This window comes from Scyliorhinus torazame, chromosome 4 (assembly GCF_047496885.1).
Source record: "Scyliorhinus torazame isolate Kashiwa2021f chromosome 4, sScyTor2.1, whole genome shotgun sequence".
Lineage (NCBI taxonomy): Eukaryota > Metazoa > Chordata > Chondrichthyes > Carcharhiniformes > Scyliorhinidae > Scyliorhinus > Scyliorhinus torazame.
The window spans coordinates 184,253,484-184,268,208 of NC_092710.1; the positions used below are offsets into that span (position 1 = coordinate 184,253,484).

Here is a 14,725-nt window from a genome sequence, read left to right on the forward strand (position 1 = left end):
ATGTGTAACAGCAGATAAATGGTCCATTTAATGTGACCTTCTTGTGCAAAATAATTTTGGCAATTGTAACACAGGGTGGAACCTCGTTGTGGAATTGGGGGTCTCACCTGCTGACGAGCAAACCAGCGAAGGACCACGTGCTGCCTTTTTCCGGGGAGGCCCACTGTACCACATGCCAATCAGGCAGGGGTGAGGGGTCTTCCCTGGAATCAAGACCCTGGGGGGGGGGGGGGGGAGGGGAGGGGTGGAAGTCTTGCTTACTGAGAGCTGTGAGACAATCAGAGGCCAGCAGTTCTTGCACTCAGCACTGCCAGTATGAATGCCATGGCTGCTGCCGGAAGGACAGGCACTGGAGTCCCAGGATTGTGGGGTGGCCCAGGCCTACATTGATTGTGTTTGCGTGTTGGGGGGGTGGGGGAGTTGTGGTTTACCAGTTTAGTGACCTATACCACCAGGCCGCAGGAGAGGCCCTTAGTAGTCATTAATCGGTCACTTAGGGGCCTCAACAGGAGGTGGATGGGACGGTGACTAACAGCCTTCCCACCCAGAACACAAAGCGTCAGGACTCAGTACACGATCATCCCTTTCCACCTGCAAGCAACCCACCAGTGAGAGAACAAGATTCCAGTCAGAGTCTGATTGTGAACTTGTAAAACATAAATAATGGAAGGGGCAAAAAGAATCCAAATAGAAATGGTTTACTGTAGACATTTATGTACTTTGTAGGATTCAAGAGGTCATTAGCCCAAAACAGGTGAAAGTAAATTGTCTGCCCATGATACATTACCCCAATTTGCTTTTTCTGTTGACTTCAATGGAAAAGAAAGTTGAGCATAATTTAAAACAGGCCATCGCCAATTTCACAATCCGCACAAGATGAATTTCACCCCAAAGTATTTAAAATATACTATTCCGTGAAGAAGAAAATACCTGTGATCAGAATATACTTTCAGATCTATAACCGATCTCATTCACAGCCCAGTGCGGCTCAAATACTTATTAAAACAATTCATTAAGGTTTTTCAAACCATAAAATGTAGTTCACACTATGCATTATTACAAACACAAATGATATAACAGCTATCTTTATTTGCTGTTGATAAAATACATTTCATACAGGAGCTATATTTTGAATGTACATTCTCCATTATAAGAACAGGCTTTTAAAATTTTTGAGAGAAAAATATAATCTGTAACGAGAAAGACAATACCAGAAATAAAGATTCTATGTTCTTTATAAGTGGCATAATGCGGCAATAATTCAATTGCCTCTATGACAACATAGACCATTTACTGATACAGTTACGTATTGAGTATTTTCAATGCTATTGACAATGCAACTTTATATCTGCTATTGGGTGAATTTATTTGCTTTTTTTCTAGTCGGGAAGTAAATGTGAAATATTTTGCCACTTATTTCCTTTTAACATAAAACATGATGTGCAACCAATATAAAGTAAAAGAAACATTGTTTATCTTTTAAATTCTTTAATTATTTAAAAAATAGTGATTTCTATTGGTATCTGTTTAAAAGGTTTTTTAAAAAACTATATATAGGCCGAATTAAAAAAAAAACATATTTTCCATTATTAACTCAATAGACCCTCAAAAATATGCATCAAAAGGCAGAATATTAACATGTCTTCAAAGACAACGAGAAGCAGAGAGAAGATTTGTGCTATTTTTACAGCCATTTTAAAACCAAAACTGACACAAATTAAAACCAAAACTTGGTAAAGCTACTGTCATGGTTGAGTGAAAATTACAGTATGCTGGTATGCATATTCCCCATCTAAAGACTTTATTGTTTAACAATGATACAAGGGAAAGGGGATTTTAAAAAAACTGCCATTCTCAACAAATCAGATTATTTTGTTGCCCCTTGGGAAAAAAAGTTGTCCACTGCATGACCCGTCTTTAACCTTTCTATTCTTTCTGCCCCATGCTTCAAAAGTCATAGTCAAATTTACTAAGGTCATCGGCAATTGCAGTCAGTTACCAGGTTTCATTTGTGCTCACGATTACTGTTGGAGGAGCATTGTTGACAGGTAATTAATTATTCCAGGGCCTGGATTTGGCCTGTGTAAAGGATTAGGGAACACTGGTATGCCAGAACTTCGATGTTAAACTGTCCTGTTTACTACTGACTTGGTAATCAGCATGATGCCATCCTCAAGAAATTGAGACATCTGGAAGTACTAGATGTTTAGCTGTCAGAAAAGCGTCACGTTTGTCATTTTGCAGAGGCAGAGCTTGTCCGACATGCTATTCTAGGGTTTGGATCAATAATTTGTCATTTAGGAAAGATTTTCTGTGACAAAAGGAGACACATTGGGATATAATTATTTTAAGACATGTATAGTCATTAAAGTATGAAATTAACAATCTGGAAATTCCTCAATGTCATGTATCCTATATTTATTTCTCTGGAAATGGAACAGATTAAAATCCTAATATAGTCTCCTCATTGTTCCTTGCACTGAGATATCAAAACAGCTCAGAAATACTGAGAAAATATACAATGCAACCATCATGGGTTTTTCTAAATGCTTATACTGTGACATTCTTAAACATATTGACCATTGGCAAAGTTGCACTTTTCAAAATTATACTCAATTGGATTTTGCTGATTTTCAAATACAATCTGATGGTTAACAATTTTAAATTTACTGCTGGATCCAGAAGATTGGTGGAGTTTTTCTTGATTTAAATTAAGAAACGGTGCAGTTCATTCTTCAGTAACTTGATGTCAGCACATGCTCTGCGGTTCATCACAAATTCTGGAGACTTATCAATCTGACAGTACACTTTATTTGTTGACATTACGGTTGCATTAACTGTATTCTAACATTTGCCAATCTCATAAATTTAAAACTAAGCACAGCAATTAACAAGCAGATTCAGCTTTGTGTTCAAAAGTGATCAGATTCGAAACTAACCAGCCACCCATTGTAAAAAGTTGAAAGGTCATTAACCATGCCCCCAGAGTGGGTAACTTATGCTCACAAATCTTATTTCAGGGTGGAGAAATTCTGTCAGCAAATGCAGTGTTTTCTGGCTATGCAAATTTCAAATTTGCTTATTCACATCAATTTATTAGAGGCCAATGGGGGATAAAAAAGTTAAAATATACTGGGCCCCCGTTAACATGAGCAGGTATTTAAATAATATATCAAACAACTCTCTATTAGTTACCCTGTTCGCTTCTGTTCAAAATTTTGTTTGAAAAAATAGAACAATAAAATCTGACCATGATCTTTAGTGCAAACTCTGTCTCATTTAACACATACCAGCCAAAGAAGCTTAGAAAAAGGTGCCATTTTTAATAAACTTGATATAAACTTTTTTCCTGATTAAACATTTCTCTTGTGCATGGCAGATGCCAGTCCAGATAAAGGAAACCATGTTTATTTATCGTACCACCAGACAAGAAACACATAATTTAGATGGTCCAATGCAGTCATCATGACAAAATGCCCCGCATCCCTTGCACATAATCATGGCTTTAAGCCTGCAATAACATTTGGAGGGCGAGTCCTCCATGTTGCCACCTTCAGGAAATGTTTGGGAAGATTGGCTGCTCGTATTTATTGACTGACCAGCAGGAAGTGTTGTCACAGTAACGGAGAATGACACCATATTTCCAGAGTTGTTTGAGACTTGGCTATACACAGACATTCCTGTGACTGTGGAGCAATGGTTAACAGATGAAACAGAAGGAACATTTATACTGCTACTCTGAACAGGTCTAAATGCAAACTGGGAACTTGCACGGTTTCCATGAGGGGGAAACTTTTGTTGGTGTTGGGTAGGCTGTTGAAATCCTACAGATAGGCTGGATATCCTATAAGGGTCTTGGTGACTCTGCATCAATTTTCCACCACCAACATGAGCTAAATTTGACTGGATTCCCTGATAGAATTCTTTAGTCACAGATATACCAGCCACTTGTGCAGGAGATAGTAAAGGAGTGTTCTCCTTTCCTGTGTGTCTATATTCATGTGTGGGTGCTTCCACTTTCAAATATCCACTGGACAAATTATCTATGCGAGGGCAGGCAATGGCATCGCCCATTTGGGTGGGATCCTGCTCTGTTTTTATTAATACAGATGGAGGATGACAGGACACTGATCTGTTTATTGATTCTGATTGTACCTGAATGCTACCATCAACTTGTGCTCTGTCCTCCTTAAGATCCTTCTCAGATGTTTCCACCAGACCATTTATACACACAGGAGCCTGGGTGCTCTGAACATGAGCTCTCTTCCAGCTCACCGAACCTCTTCCATAGGTAGCTGTATTAAGAAGGTAATGACCAGATACAGCTGGCTTAAGAGCAGACTTTGTCCCCATCAAACCAAATCTCGATCTTTGACCAACTGAAGCACATGCAGAGGGAAAAGCTGAACTGTTGACTTCTTGCTGTAAAGACACAGGAACTAAGATTTGACTCTGCACATTGCTCAGTATAGCCTGCTGTATCCTCTCTTGTGTTGTGCTGTTGAACATTTCTAGTTTACTGCAGTCTTGATCACTGTCTCTGATTTGTTGCTCTTCATTGGTAAAACTGTGCTTTGAGGCCTGTTCAAACAACTTCTGTTGTATGTGTTGATCAATTGATCCAACAATTTGTTCTGGTATTGTCTGAGATTGTCTTCCTTTGATAAGGTCAGTAGATAACTCACCAGACCTGTGAATCACAGTGGTGGCACTTCCCACAGTCATGGATACGACTAACGCGTCATCAGGTGATGTCTTAATTTTATCATTGAGTGAAGTTTTAGGAAACGGATATACAGAATTCTCTACTTTGGTCAGAGGCTTAGGCAGGAATTGCTCTAGTGGCACTTCTTTCCCTTGCAACAACTGTGTAACCAATGGGTTATTGGCAGGGATGGAGGAACCAGTTTTTGGCATGGCTCCACAAACAGGCCCTTGTGTTTTAAGGCTAGGTACATCATGTGAAGTGCAAAATAAGGGTGCAGATGTAATTATCGTGCTTTCTACATTTGTAATTGTTTCAGAAACTGGGGCGGTCACTTCCAGAGTTCCAGCTGTGTCTTCAGTCGCCAAAGAAATAGAACCAGCTGCTGTAACAAACACATTGGCTGGAGCGGAAACCTGATGGCGTCTTTGTGTATCAAAATAAATGGAGGGCAGATGAGTATTAGCAGGCAGCTTTTTGTCCACATTTGATGCTCTGACATTAGAGTCTAACAAAGGCTTTTTACTCATTTCCCCTGGTATACTGTGCACTGAAACATTTCCTGAACTTTGAGTTCCTGCCTTTGCATACTCAGAATTTCTGAAACCAGGTACAGGTTTCAAAACTGCTCTCAAAGTTGGATTGGAAATCTGGTTTATTGTTTGTGTCTGCATTGGAGCAGGAGTGGCTTTTATTGTAGCATTGTTTGTCGTCACTGGAGTTGTCTGCCAGGATGATAGTGAAGTCACAGATGTAGTATGTACATTAGATAATATTAATGCTGGTGTTGTAACTGTGGTTGTGGATTTGCTGGGGTCTGTATTGCTACCTGCATATATGCACTGTGCCAAGGGGGCTTGCTGTAATTGTGTTCTCGCATCCATACTGGTTGGGGCCTTGGTCGTTGCCTCTGCACACTTTCTGGATTGTTGTCCTGGACTATCAAACAGGGGCCCTCCAGTACCTCGCCTGCCTCCAGTTCTGTCCAGGTCCAGTGTGCTCCCCTGTCCTGAGGTTCTACTGATCCCAGGCCCAGTCCCCCCTCCCCCTCCACTCCCTCCCCCTGGACCTGGGCCTGGAACGGCTCCACCTGCAGCTGCGGCTGCGGCTGCTGCTGCACGCTGTGCCTTGGCAAGTTGAGCTTTAGCTTTGATGTCTGCAAGAGTCCTGGCTCCAGTTCTCCCAGGACTAGTGACGAGCAGTGGAAAAGTGGCCCTTGGAGAGACCTGACCAGTCTGGGTAGGCACTGGTCTGATTCTTGAGACTGGAATCTGTAAGGGTTTTAAAAGAAGAAAATTAAAAGGGCAACGATGAGCATATTGAACTTAATACCCGATAATAGGTAGGAAAAAAGAGCAGAATTTTACCGTCCCCTGCGTGTGGATTTGCAGGTGGGGAACCTATAAAATTCCATGGATGCCTATTGTGCCACCTACCCACTGCCAACCTGGCTGCAATTTAACAGGTGGCAGGCGGGAAAGGCCGCAGGTATGCCACCTGCCCTTCTGCAAATTGAGGCCCTTAAGTGGCAATTAATGGCCACATCTCACCCTGTACTTTTTCGATGTTGCGATGAGCGGTAAGACGGCAGGTAAACCTACTTGGGCCTCTAGTGGGTAAGTGGGCTAATGGCGCCTCCTTCATGGGCCCCTTTTCTGATGAAAAGATCCCCGCCAGAGTGTTCCCTCCTGTCTCCTTCCCCCTCCCTGTACAAATCCCATGCCGGGGCCTCCTATCCTGACCTAAGAGGTCCTTGCACAACCACCCCATCTGGCTTACATGTTAGCTAGCTCCTGGTTCTTCTTGGTGACAGGGTGCAATCTCAGCGGTGCGCACCACTCCCAGTGAGGCTGCTGGGGCCAGAAAGCTGCTGGCTAATGCGATTTGCTGGCAGTACTTGGATGGCATTAAGTAGGGGCTGGTTTAGCACAGTGGGCTAAATTGCTGGCTTGTAATACAGAACAATGCCAGCAGCACAGGTTCAATTCCCGTACCAGCCTCCCCGAACAGGTGCCAGGATGGTGGCGACTAGGGGCTTTTCACAGTAACTTAATTGAAGCCTACTCGTGACAATAAATGATTATTAATATTATTATTATTAATGTGGGTCGTCCTCTCCAGATGGGGGTGGAAAGCCTGTCTCAAGCTGTTTAATGCTCCTCAAAGCATTAAACGGCTGCAGGGTAGCCCATGGGAGCAGGGGCAAGTTATTTGTCGATCTTTTAGGTGGTCACCCATGAAAGCTGACCTAATGTTTTGTGGATTTATGTCTTAAAGTTGCATATAGTTTTTTAAGCATCAGGTTTTCCAGTACTCTACTGACATTTAAAACAAACTGAAAATACCAAGAGCCAATCTACCGGCCACGTCCCACCGGAATTGGAGCAGGACGTGGCCAGTAAATGCTAGGAGAGGCCTCCCTTGGGATCCCAGATGGCCACAACGCCTCGTGAGATTTAAACAGTTAACTCACTTAACTGTGCTGACACCAGATCTAACTGGTTCTCGGCATCTATTGGCTTCCCTAAGGAGATCCCAGCTGGGAGCCGTTTAGCACTGGTCTACACAAACGTGGACCAGGCGGAACTGGGGGGTCTCCGAGGCCCGTGGAGGCCCCTGGATGGTCAGGAATAGGGCAGGGTGGCAACCTGTCTCTCCCCCTGGCACCCGGGCACTGCCAGGCCAGCATCCTGGCAGGTTCCTGGGTAGCACTGCTATGGAGGCCATGCCCATGAAAGGAGGGATATGGGGGGTATGAAAGGTGGTGGTGGTGGGGGGGGGGGGGGGGGGGGTGAAGGGCGGGTATGAAGGGCCCTTCGGAAGGTTGGGGGTAGTGATGGGTGGGGTTCCTGAAAGGTGGAAACAGATCCCGTAAGAGGTCATGGGAAGGCCTGAAAGGTGGGGTCATCAACGAGTCCATAGCTGGGGATCCTCACTGTGGGCGGCGTGTATGGAGTAATGCCCATATGGGTGGGGAGTGTGGGGGACCCTTAAGCTCACTTGGAGATTGGGGAACCCTTTCAAACTGGAGGACCGACCACTGAAGAGCTGGCCTGGCCAGCGAGTTCAGCTCCCCAGTTACGAAAAAAACTTCTCTGTGTTGGCTAGCCCAGAGGAAAACTCCTCAGGGCCCAAACAAATGACAAAGGGCACTATCTACCAGCCACATCCCATCCGAACGGGCCACCACACGGCCAGTAGATGCCTGGAGAGACCTCTTCCAGGATTTGCGCAGCTTGCCACGACTCGCGAGATCAAATGCGATCCCGTTGTATCTCAGGAGGCATGGCGAACGCTGTAGATCATGGGAGTGGGGTCTCTCAGCTTTCTATGGCCATGCTGCGCCGCGGCGAGCTGCTTTTTGGGCACAGCATGGCCGTCGGATTGTGCCCGTAGAAACGTTTCTGTTAAATCGCACCCATAGTTCCTGACTAACTTTTTATCTGAGCCCACTTCCAGAATACTGCATTTTCATTCCTAGCTTTATAATTAGAGGCACAGAGTACAAAAGCAAGGACGTCATGCTAAATCTTCATAAAACAAGATTGAACCCCAACTATCGTATTGCGGCAATTCTGAGTATCACACTTCAGGAAAGATATCAAGGCCACGCGTTAGGTGATGCCTTTATGCTTCACAGCTTCAGGGTACCAGGTTCGATTTCGGCTTGGGTCACTGTCTGTGTGGAGTCTGCACATCCTCCCCATGTGCGTGTGGGTTTCCTCCGGGTGCTCCGGTTTCCTCCCACAGTCCAAAGATGTGCAGGTTAGGTCGATTGGCCATGATAAATTGCCCTTAGTGTCCAAAATTGCCCTTAGTGTTGGGTGGGGTTACTGGGTTATGGGGATAGGGAGGAGGTGTTGACCTTGGGTAGGGTGCTCTTTCCAAGAGCCGGTGCAGACTAGTTGGGCCGAATGGCCTCCTTCTGCACTGTAAATTCTATGATAATCTATGATAAGATGGTGAGGAGGTGGTACCAGGGAGGAAAGACTTTATTTACAATGGGACACTACATAAACTGGGATTGCTCTCCTTTTGGCAGAATAGTTTCAGGAACGATTTGAAAGCAAATCATTTCATAATTTCGAACACTTCTAAGTCAATTTCAAGGAATTGTTTCCAGTGGCAGAAGGATTGGTAGGCAGAGGACACAGATTTAAGGTAATTGGTAAAAAGGACCAGAAGCAATATGAAAGAACAGTTTGCATGCAGTGAGTTGTTAAGATCTAGAACGCACTCCTGAAAGGGATGTGGTAGCCCATTCAATAATAAGTTCAAAAGGAAATTAGATTAATACTTGAAAAGGAAAGATTTACTGTGCTACGGTATAAGAGCAGGTAGGTGGGCTAATTGCACAATACTTTCAAAGATCCGGGATGGGTAAGATGAGCTGAATGATCTCCTTTTAAAAGTGTATCATCCTTTGATTCCACACAAGTAGACATTACTCTTTATTACAGTTTCACCACCGTCTTTTAACCAGTATGTCCTCATGACATCAGCTGGAATTTTCCAGCCCTGCCCAAAGACGGAATTTCAGGTCCCGCCGAAGTCAATGGATTTTGGACTGGCTTGTCACGCCTGCCAGGCCCGGAAAGTCCGACATCTCCAAATACATCTTTTTTCCAAGTGACATTATGGATAAGTCACATTGTGTACACCAAGGGGCTTTCTGGAACATTGGAATTGACTTAATGCAGCCTCTCGTGGCAGGAGTTATGGCAATTGGGCCCACTTAATGGTGGGAAAGGCCCTGTGCCAGTCTCCTAGCAGCGGCAAAAAGCATCCGATTAATTTGGAGGGTGGAAGGTGCTGACGAGGGATTCTGGCTACCGTTGGATGTCAATTAGGTTCATTAATGGGTCATCTGACAGTCATTATCCAAACTCACCACAATTTAGTGGTGGCTCAGGGATCAAACGAAAGCCATGTGACTTTGCCATGTTGTCAAAAGGCCGCCAGCAAAGTCTGTTAGGGGGAGTTTATGCCGGGGGGATGGGGGGGGGTTCCTCGCTATTAGGAACTCTGTGCTCGCTCAGAGAACCTGGCATTGGGCAGGTAGCTGGCCACTGACTTGCCCTACACTCTCCTCCCATGACCCTAAACTTGCAATCCCCATCCTGCCATAACTCATAGTTGGTCTGGGGCTGTACGATGATCCTAGGCCTCTGGTGGGTTCATTGCTGTCAGTCGCCACCACTCCCCTTGGTAGTGGCAGCATGAGGAACTGCCAGCTTGATTGGCCAGCAGCTCCTGGAGGGTGGGACTTCAGCTGGGGACCTCAATGCAGAGAAAATCCAATGGTGGCCACTTAAGTGCCTTAAAGGCACTTGAATCCCCCACGAAACTGAGGGGTTTGCCTGCCGGTTCTCCGAACAACGGGAGACATCCTGTTGGCCTGACAGAATTCTGCCATTGTGTTGCACCTCGAATTGGACCTGGAATATGTAAAGAACAAGATGTTAATTACCTTAAGTGGTGGGACTTTGAGTTCATGTGGCTCATCTTTGTTTTTGGGAAAGTCCTTCGGTGGGGTCCGAAATAACTGGTGGTCCACAATACGGGGTCTTTTCTCAGGGCTGAGCAGAGACTCTCCTTCATTGGTAGACTTCCTCTTCAGGCCCTCTGCAGTAACCTCCATTTGCTCAGTGGAATTTAGGACTTGGTCTTGTTTGGAAGACTCATTGGTGTTGCTCTTCACTGATTCAGAAACTTCAGGCTTTTTATCTTCAAATGTTTCTGAACTCTCCGGCTTCAGCTGCAGTTTGGACTCATTTTGGTCTAATTTTGGCTTAGGTACCAAGGGTTCAGTCTCTGTAGAGATAACAGAGCCTATTTTTGAAATTTGATTATCGTGCTGCGACGCTGAAATAATATGGTCAAGGTCCACCTTCTTCTCAGGCAGGTTACCAATCTCTGAGGATCTGTCGTCTTCATGGTTTTTAATAACTGGAGCTGATTTGGTGCCAGACTGTTCTGAAGAGGCTGCTAATTTCTTTGTTTCTTCATCCTTTTCTTCTACTTTTAGCATCCCTGCTTCTTTGGTTATTGCTTTGTTGTCAGTTTCTCCTTTTGGCTCAATTGGTGTTTCTGCCTTGATGGAAGTTTCTTCGGTGACTGATTGCAGAGGAGCTTGTTTAGATGGAAGGCGTGGACAATCCTTAACAATATTCGGCAAGGCAGTCAGCTTCTCTGAATCTTCCAGACTTATGCCGGAACTGCAAAATGTTGAAGTTATTTGCAAAAAAAAGCGTCAAAAAACATTTAGGTATCTGCATGATTTTTTAAACATGTATGCAAGAGCATGTACTTTTAAGCCTGCACAAATAAGAAATAACTTAAATTGCACCTCAATTATTCAAAAAATAAAAATAGTTATAAACACCCACAGATTACTTGTCTTAATTTAAAGCTAGTGCTGTAGCCAGTCGGGTTATCGTGCAGCACAAATAATGATTCATTGGATATTGAGCTCCAGACAATCAATATGCTTTTTGAAGATTACTGGTTAGTATGTGCCTTTCAAGTGCCTTTCCTTATTTATCTGAAAAATCTAGTTCTGCTTTATGCCCTCCATAGAGGTTACGCCTCTGAATGTTGAGGACATGCTTATAGCCTGCAGATGTGAACCTGGAAGCTGTAACTGTCGTATATAATGTAATAGAAAATGTTACAGTTAATTATTAGTGACTATTAAATACAGGTTTCTTTTGTCTGACTGCGATAAAATGTTTAATTTACAATTAAAAAAAAACTGCTCTTTAATTAGAACTGCTGGCTCATACTGCAGATCTGAAACTAGCACCTGCAATATAACAGTGCCATGAATGACTGAATAGGAATTCCTTTCCTAGAAACTGAATACAGTATTACCCTCATAAGACAGTATATATCAATAAACAGAAATCAACACTTGATTAATTTGCTTACTTTTGACCGTAGTAATTCTCAAAAAAGCTTTCCTTCCATTGTTCCACCTTCTTTTCTTTTTCTATCTCTTGTCGTATTCTCAGTTGCATCTCTGGAGTGAACTCTCCTGCAATAGAAATGCAGCAAGTTTATGAATCTGCTTTACAGCGTGCACTGAAGTGGTGTAAATGCTCTCATCTCAGCCTCCTTTACAGAAGGTTAATAAGAAAATGGGAATCTGAAATGTTCTTGTGATAGCCGAAGGTGAGGACTACGACACCAGGTAGGCAGGATAACAACTAGGGTTATTTACTCTGCCTCACAATACTACAATTTCACTACTCCTCACCCTGCAGGGTCACCCTCCCAGACCTGCTCCCAGGTCAGGGTTCATATCCTGTGATGTTTCTCCCAAATAGGGGGGAGGCACTGCACCCCCAATCACCTGGGGAGTTTGTAAACCAAGGTGTAGGAGGGGAACAATGTACAATATAGGGTTTGGCCCCTGAGGGGGTTGTAACACCTCTCCCCCCCCACCCCCACCCCACCGGCAAAGGTGTTGGTGCAAATGGTACCAGTATGCTGTCGTCGGGTAGGCCAATGTCCATGTCGGAATCACTGGACAGCCCCATGGGTGCATCGGTAACCTCGGCTTCTTGAAGTCTGACAGGCGGCGGCGATGGTGGGTGGTGCTCTGGTCCTAGCGGTGCCTTGGGGATCTTCCTTGGCTGTCAAGGGGATTGTGCCCGGACCCTGGTCGGCGCACCCTAACTTAACTCTAGAAACTCTTGTGTGTGTCGTAGAATGTGGTTAAGGAGGCGGTTGGCTTTATTCCCTTGCGACTGGACTGCGTAGGAGGCCAGGCCCGTTGCATTGAGGACCATACCAGGGATCCATGTGGTGCCGGCGCCGAAGGTTTGCACGTAGACCGTGACGCCCAGCTCAAAAGTAAGTTGTGGTGACCGCCAATGTGAGTCTATCTTGGAGAGATCCTTCCATTGACGGATCTGTGCAACGAGGTCGGGGTATGCGAGGCTGAGGCGAGTTCTGAGCTGTTGTCGAATGAGTCATTCCGCCAGTGCAACCCCGGTAGTGGCATGCGGTGTCGTATGGTAGCTGCAGTGAAAACAAGCCAGCCATGTCTCCCAACGCCTGCCGATCATCTTTTTCATGGCCCGCTTAAAGGTCTGGAGAGCCTGCTTGGCCAATCCGTTGGAGGCCGGGTGGTATGGGGCAGTCCTCACGTGCTGGATTCCATTCGCAGCCATGAATGAAGCAAAGTCTTGGCTGGTGAACGCTGTCCCATTATCAGTCACCTAGACTTCGGGTATTCCGTGTATGCTAGAAATGTGTCATAGCCTGTCTACTGTTGTCCGTGTGGTTGCATCTACCAGAATAAGGAACATGGACCCCTGGAGTGGGCCGGCGAAGTCTACGTGGATACCATTGTTACCCCGGCCATTCCCATGGTGTATCAGGGTCACAAGTGGGCTTGCTGGTGCTCCTGGCAAGGGCCGCAGTGTCGGGCCATTCTCTTAATCCATCCAGGGCCACCAAACGTAGCCGTCTTCTACTCTCAGCTCTGGTGTAGCTACATGATGTAAGCCCTCAGATCGTCCGGCAGTGATCTATGCTGGGCCCCTACTGAACCATGTGTCGGACCTGTGACAATTGTGGGCCTGTCCGGGTCCACTCCGAGATACGAGCCTCCGTGACTGGTGAGATGTCCATGAAATGGAGGACGGCGATTACCTGCGTGGTCGAAGCGGGTACTGGTGGTTTTGTGGAAAGGGGCAGGTGGCTCAACATGTCGGCTTGTGATATTTTTGTGCTCCAGGGTGCATTAATAGGCGGCTAGTAGCAAAGCCCACCGTTGGATCCAGGCAGATGCGATTGGCAGGATCACCCTGTCCTCTTTAAATAATCCCAGCAGGGGCTTGTAGTATGTATAAATTGTGAAGGTGCACCCAAAACGTACTGCAAAAATGATGGCCAAACCTTGCTTCTCAACTTGGGCGTAATTTTGCTTGACATCGGCGAGCATATGGGAAGTGAAGGCTATTGGCCGATTTGAGCCGTCGGGCATCCGGTGCGCCAGGACGGCTTCGATTCTGTAAGAGCACTGGCTTTGACAGGTCGAAGTGTGTCAGTAGTTTGACGTTGGCGCCGCGTGACCTCCTGGAAGGCCTTGTGGTGCAAAGGGCCTCAGTCCCATCGTTGCCCTTTCTTTAAGAGCTGGTGGAGCGGGTTGAGCAACATGGCCATTCTGAGTATAAAGTTTCTGTAGTAGTTGACTAGTTCGAGAAAGGAGAGGAGCTCCGTCGGGTCATGAGGGATGGGGGCCAGTCAGATTGCCAGCACCTTGTCCTCCATCGGGTGGAGGCCCCGGATGACCACCAGGTAACCCAAGTAAGTGACCTCAGGAGGTTGAAAAACACATTTCTCACTTCAGAGGCTGACGCCGGCTTGTTCAAACCTCTCGAGGACTTCGGCCACATGTTACTTTTCGGAGGTGCCTATAATTAGGACCTCATCGAGTTATACAGCTACCCTTGGCAAACCCCTTAATATGTTTTCCAGGACGCGCTGGAAAATCGTGCAGGCTCAGGAAACCTCGAACAGCAACCGGGTATACTCATATAACCCCTATGGGTGTTAATCGTTACGAATTTTTGGGATCCTGGATCAACACCAGCTGCAGGTATGTGTGGCTCATATCGAGCTTTGTAAACGTCTTTGTAATGGTCGAGGCGGATACCCGTTTCACGGTCATTTTGTAATCGCCACAGAGTCGGACGGATCCGTCAGGTTTTACACGCGTGGGTTCGAATCCCATCCTTGTCGCCAATGTGATAGCCAAAGGTAAGGACTTCATACGACACCAGGTGGGCAGGATAACAACTAAGTTTATTTACTCTACTCACAATGCTACAATTATACTACTCCTCACCCCGCAGGGTCACCCTCCCCGACCTGCTCCCAGATCAGGGTTTATATCCTGTGAGATTCCTCCCAATTAGGGGGGAGTCACCTGGAGAGTTTGTACTTCAAGTTGTATGAGGGGAAACCGTATATAATATAGCGTCTGACCCCTGAGGGCGTTGTAACAGT

The 14,725-nt window shown here is 45.6% G+C and overlaps 1 protein-coding gene across 10 annotated transcripts in view; it reads right to left on the bottom strand.

Moving 5' to 3' along the window:
• Positions 1–1,069: 1,069 nt before the first annotated feature.
• asxl2 (ASXL transcriptional regulator 2) overlaps positions 1,070–14,725 on the bottom strand; it is a 430,279-nt gene continuing 416,623 nt past the window's right edge. For all 10 annotated transcript variants that reach the window (XM_072498977.1, XM_072498968.1, XM_072498970.1 and 7 more), the window contains 3 exons: positions 11,636–11,741; positions 10,176–10,923; positions 1,070–5,976 (listed from right to left, as the gene is read on the bottom strand). In XM_072498977.1, the coding sequence (XP_072355078.1) occupies positions 3,412–5,976; positions 10,176–10,923; positions 11,636–11,741 (3,419 nt within the window). In that variant the 3' untranslated portion in view covers positions 1,070–3,411. The remainder of the gene's footprint in view (positions 5,977–10,175; positions 10,924–11,635; positions 11,742–14,725) is intronic.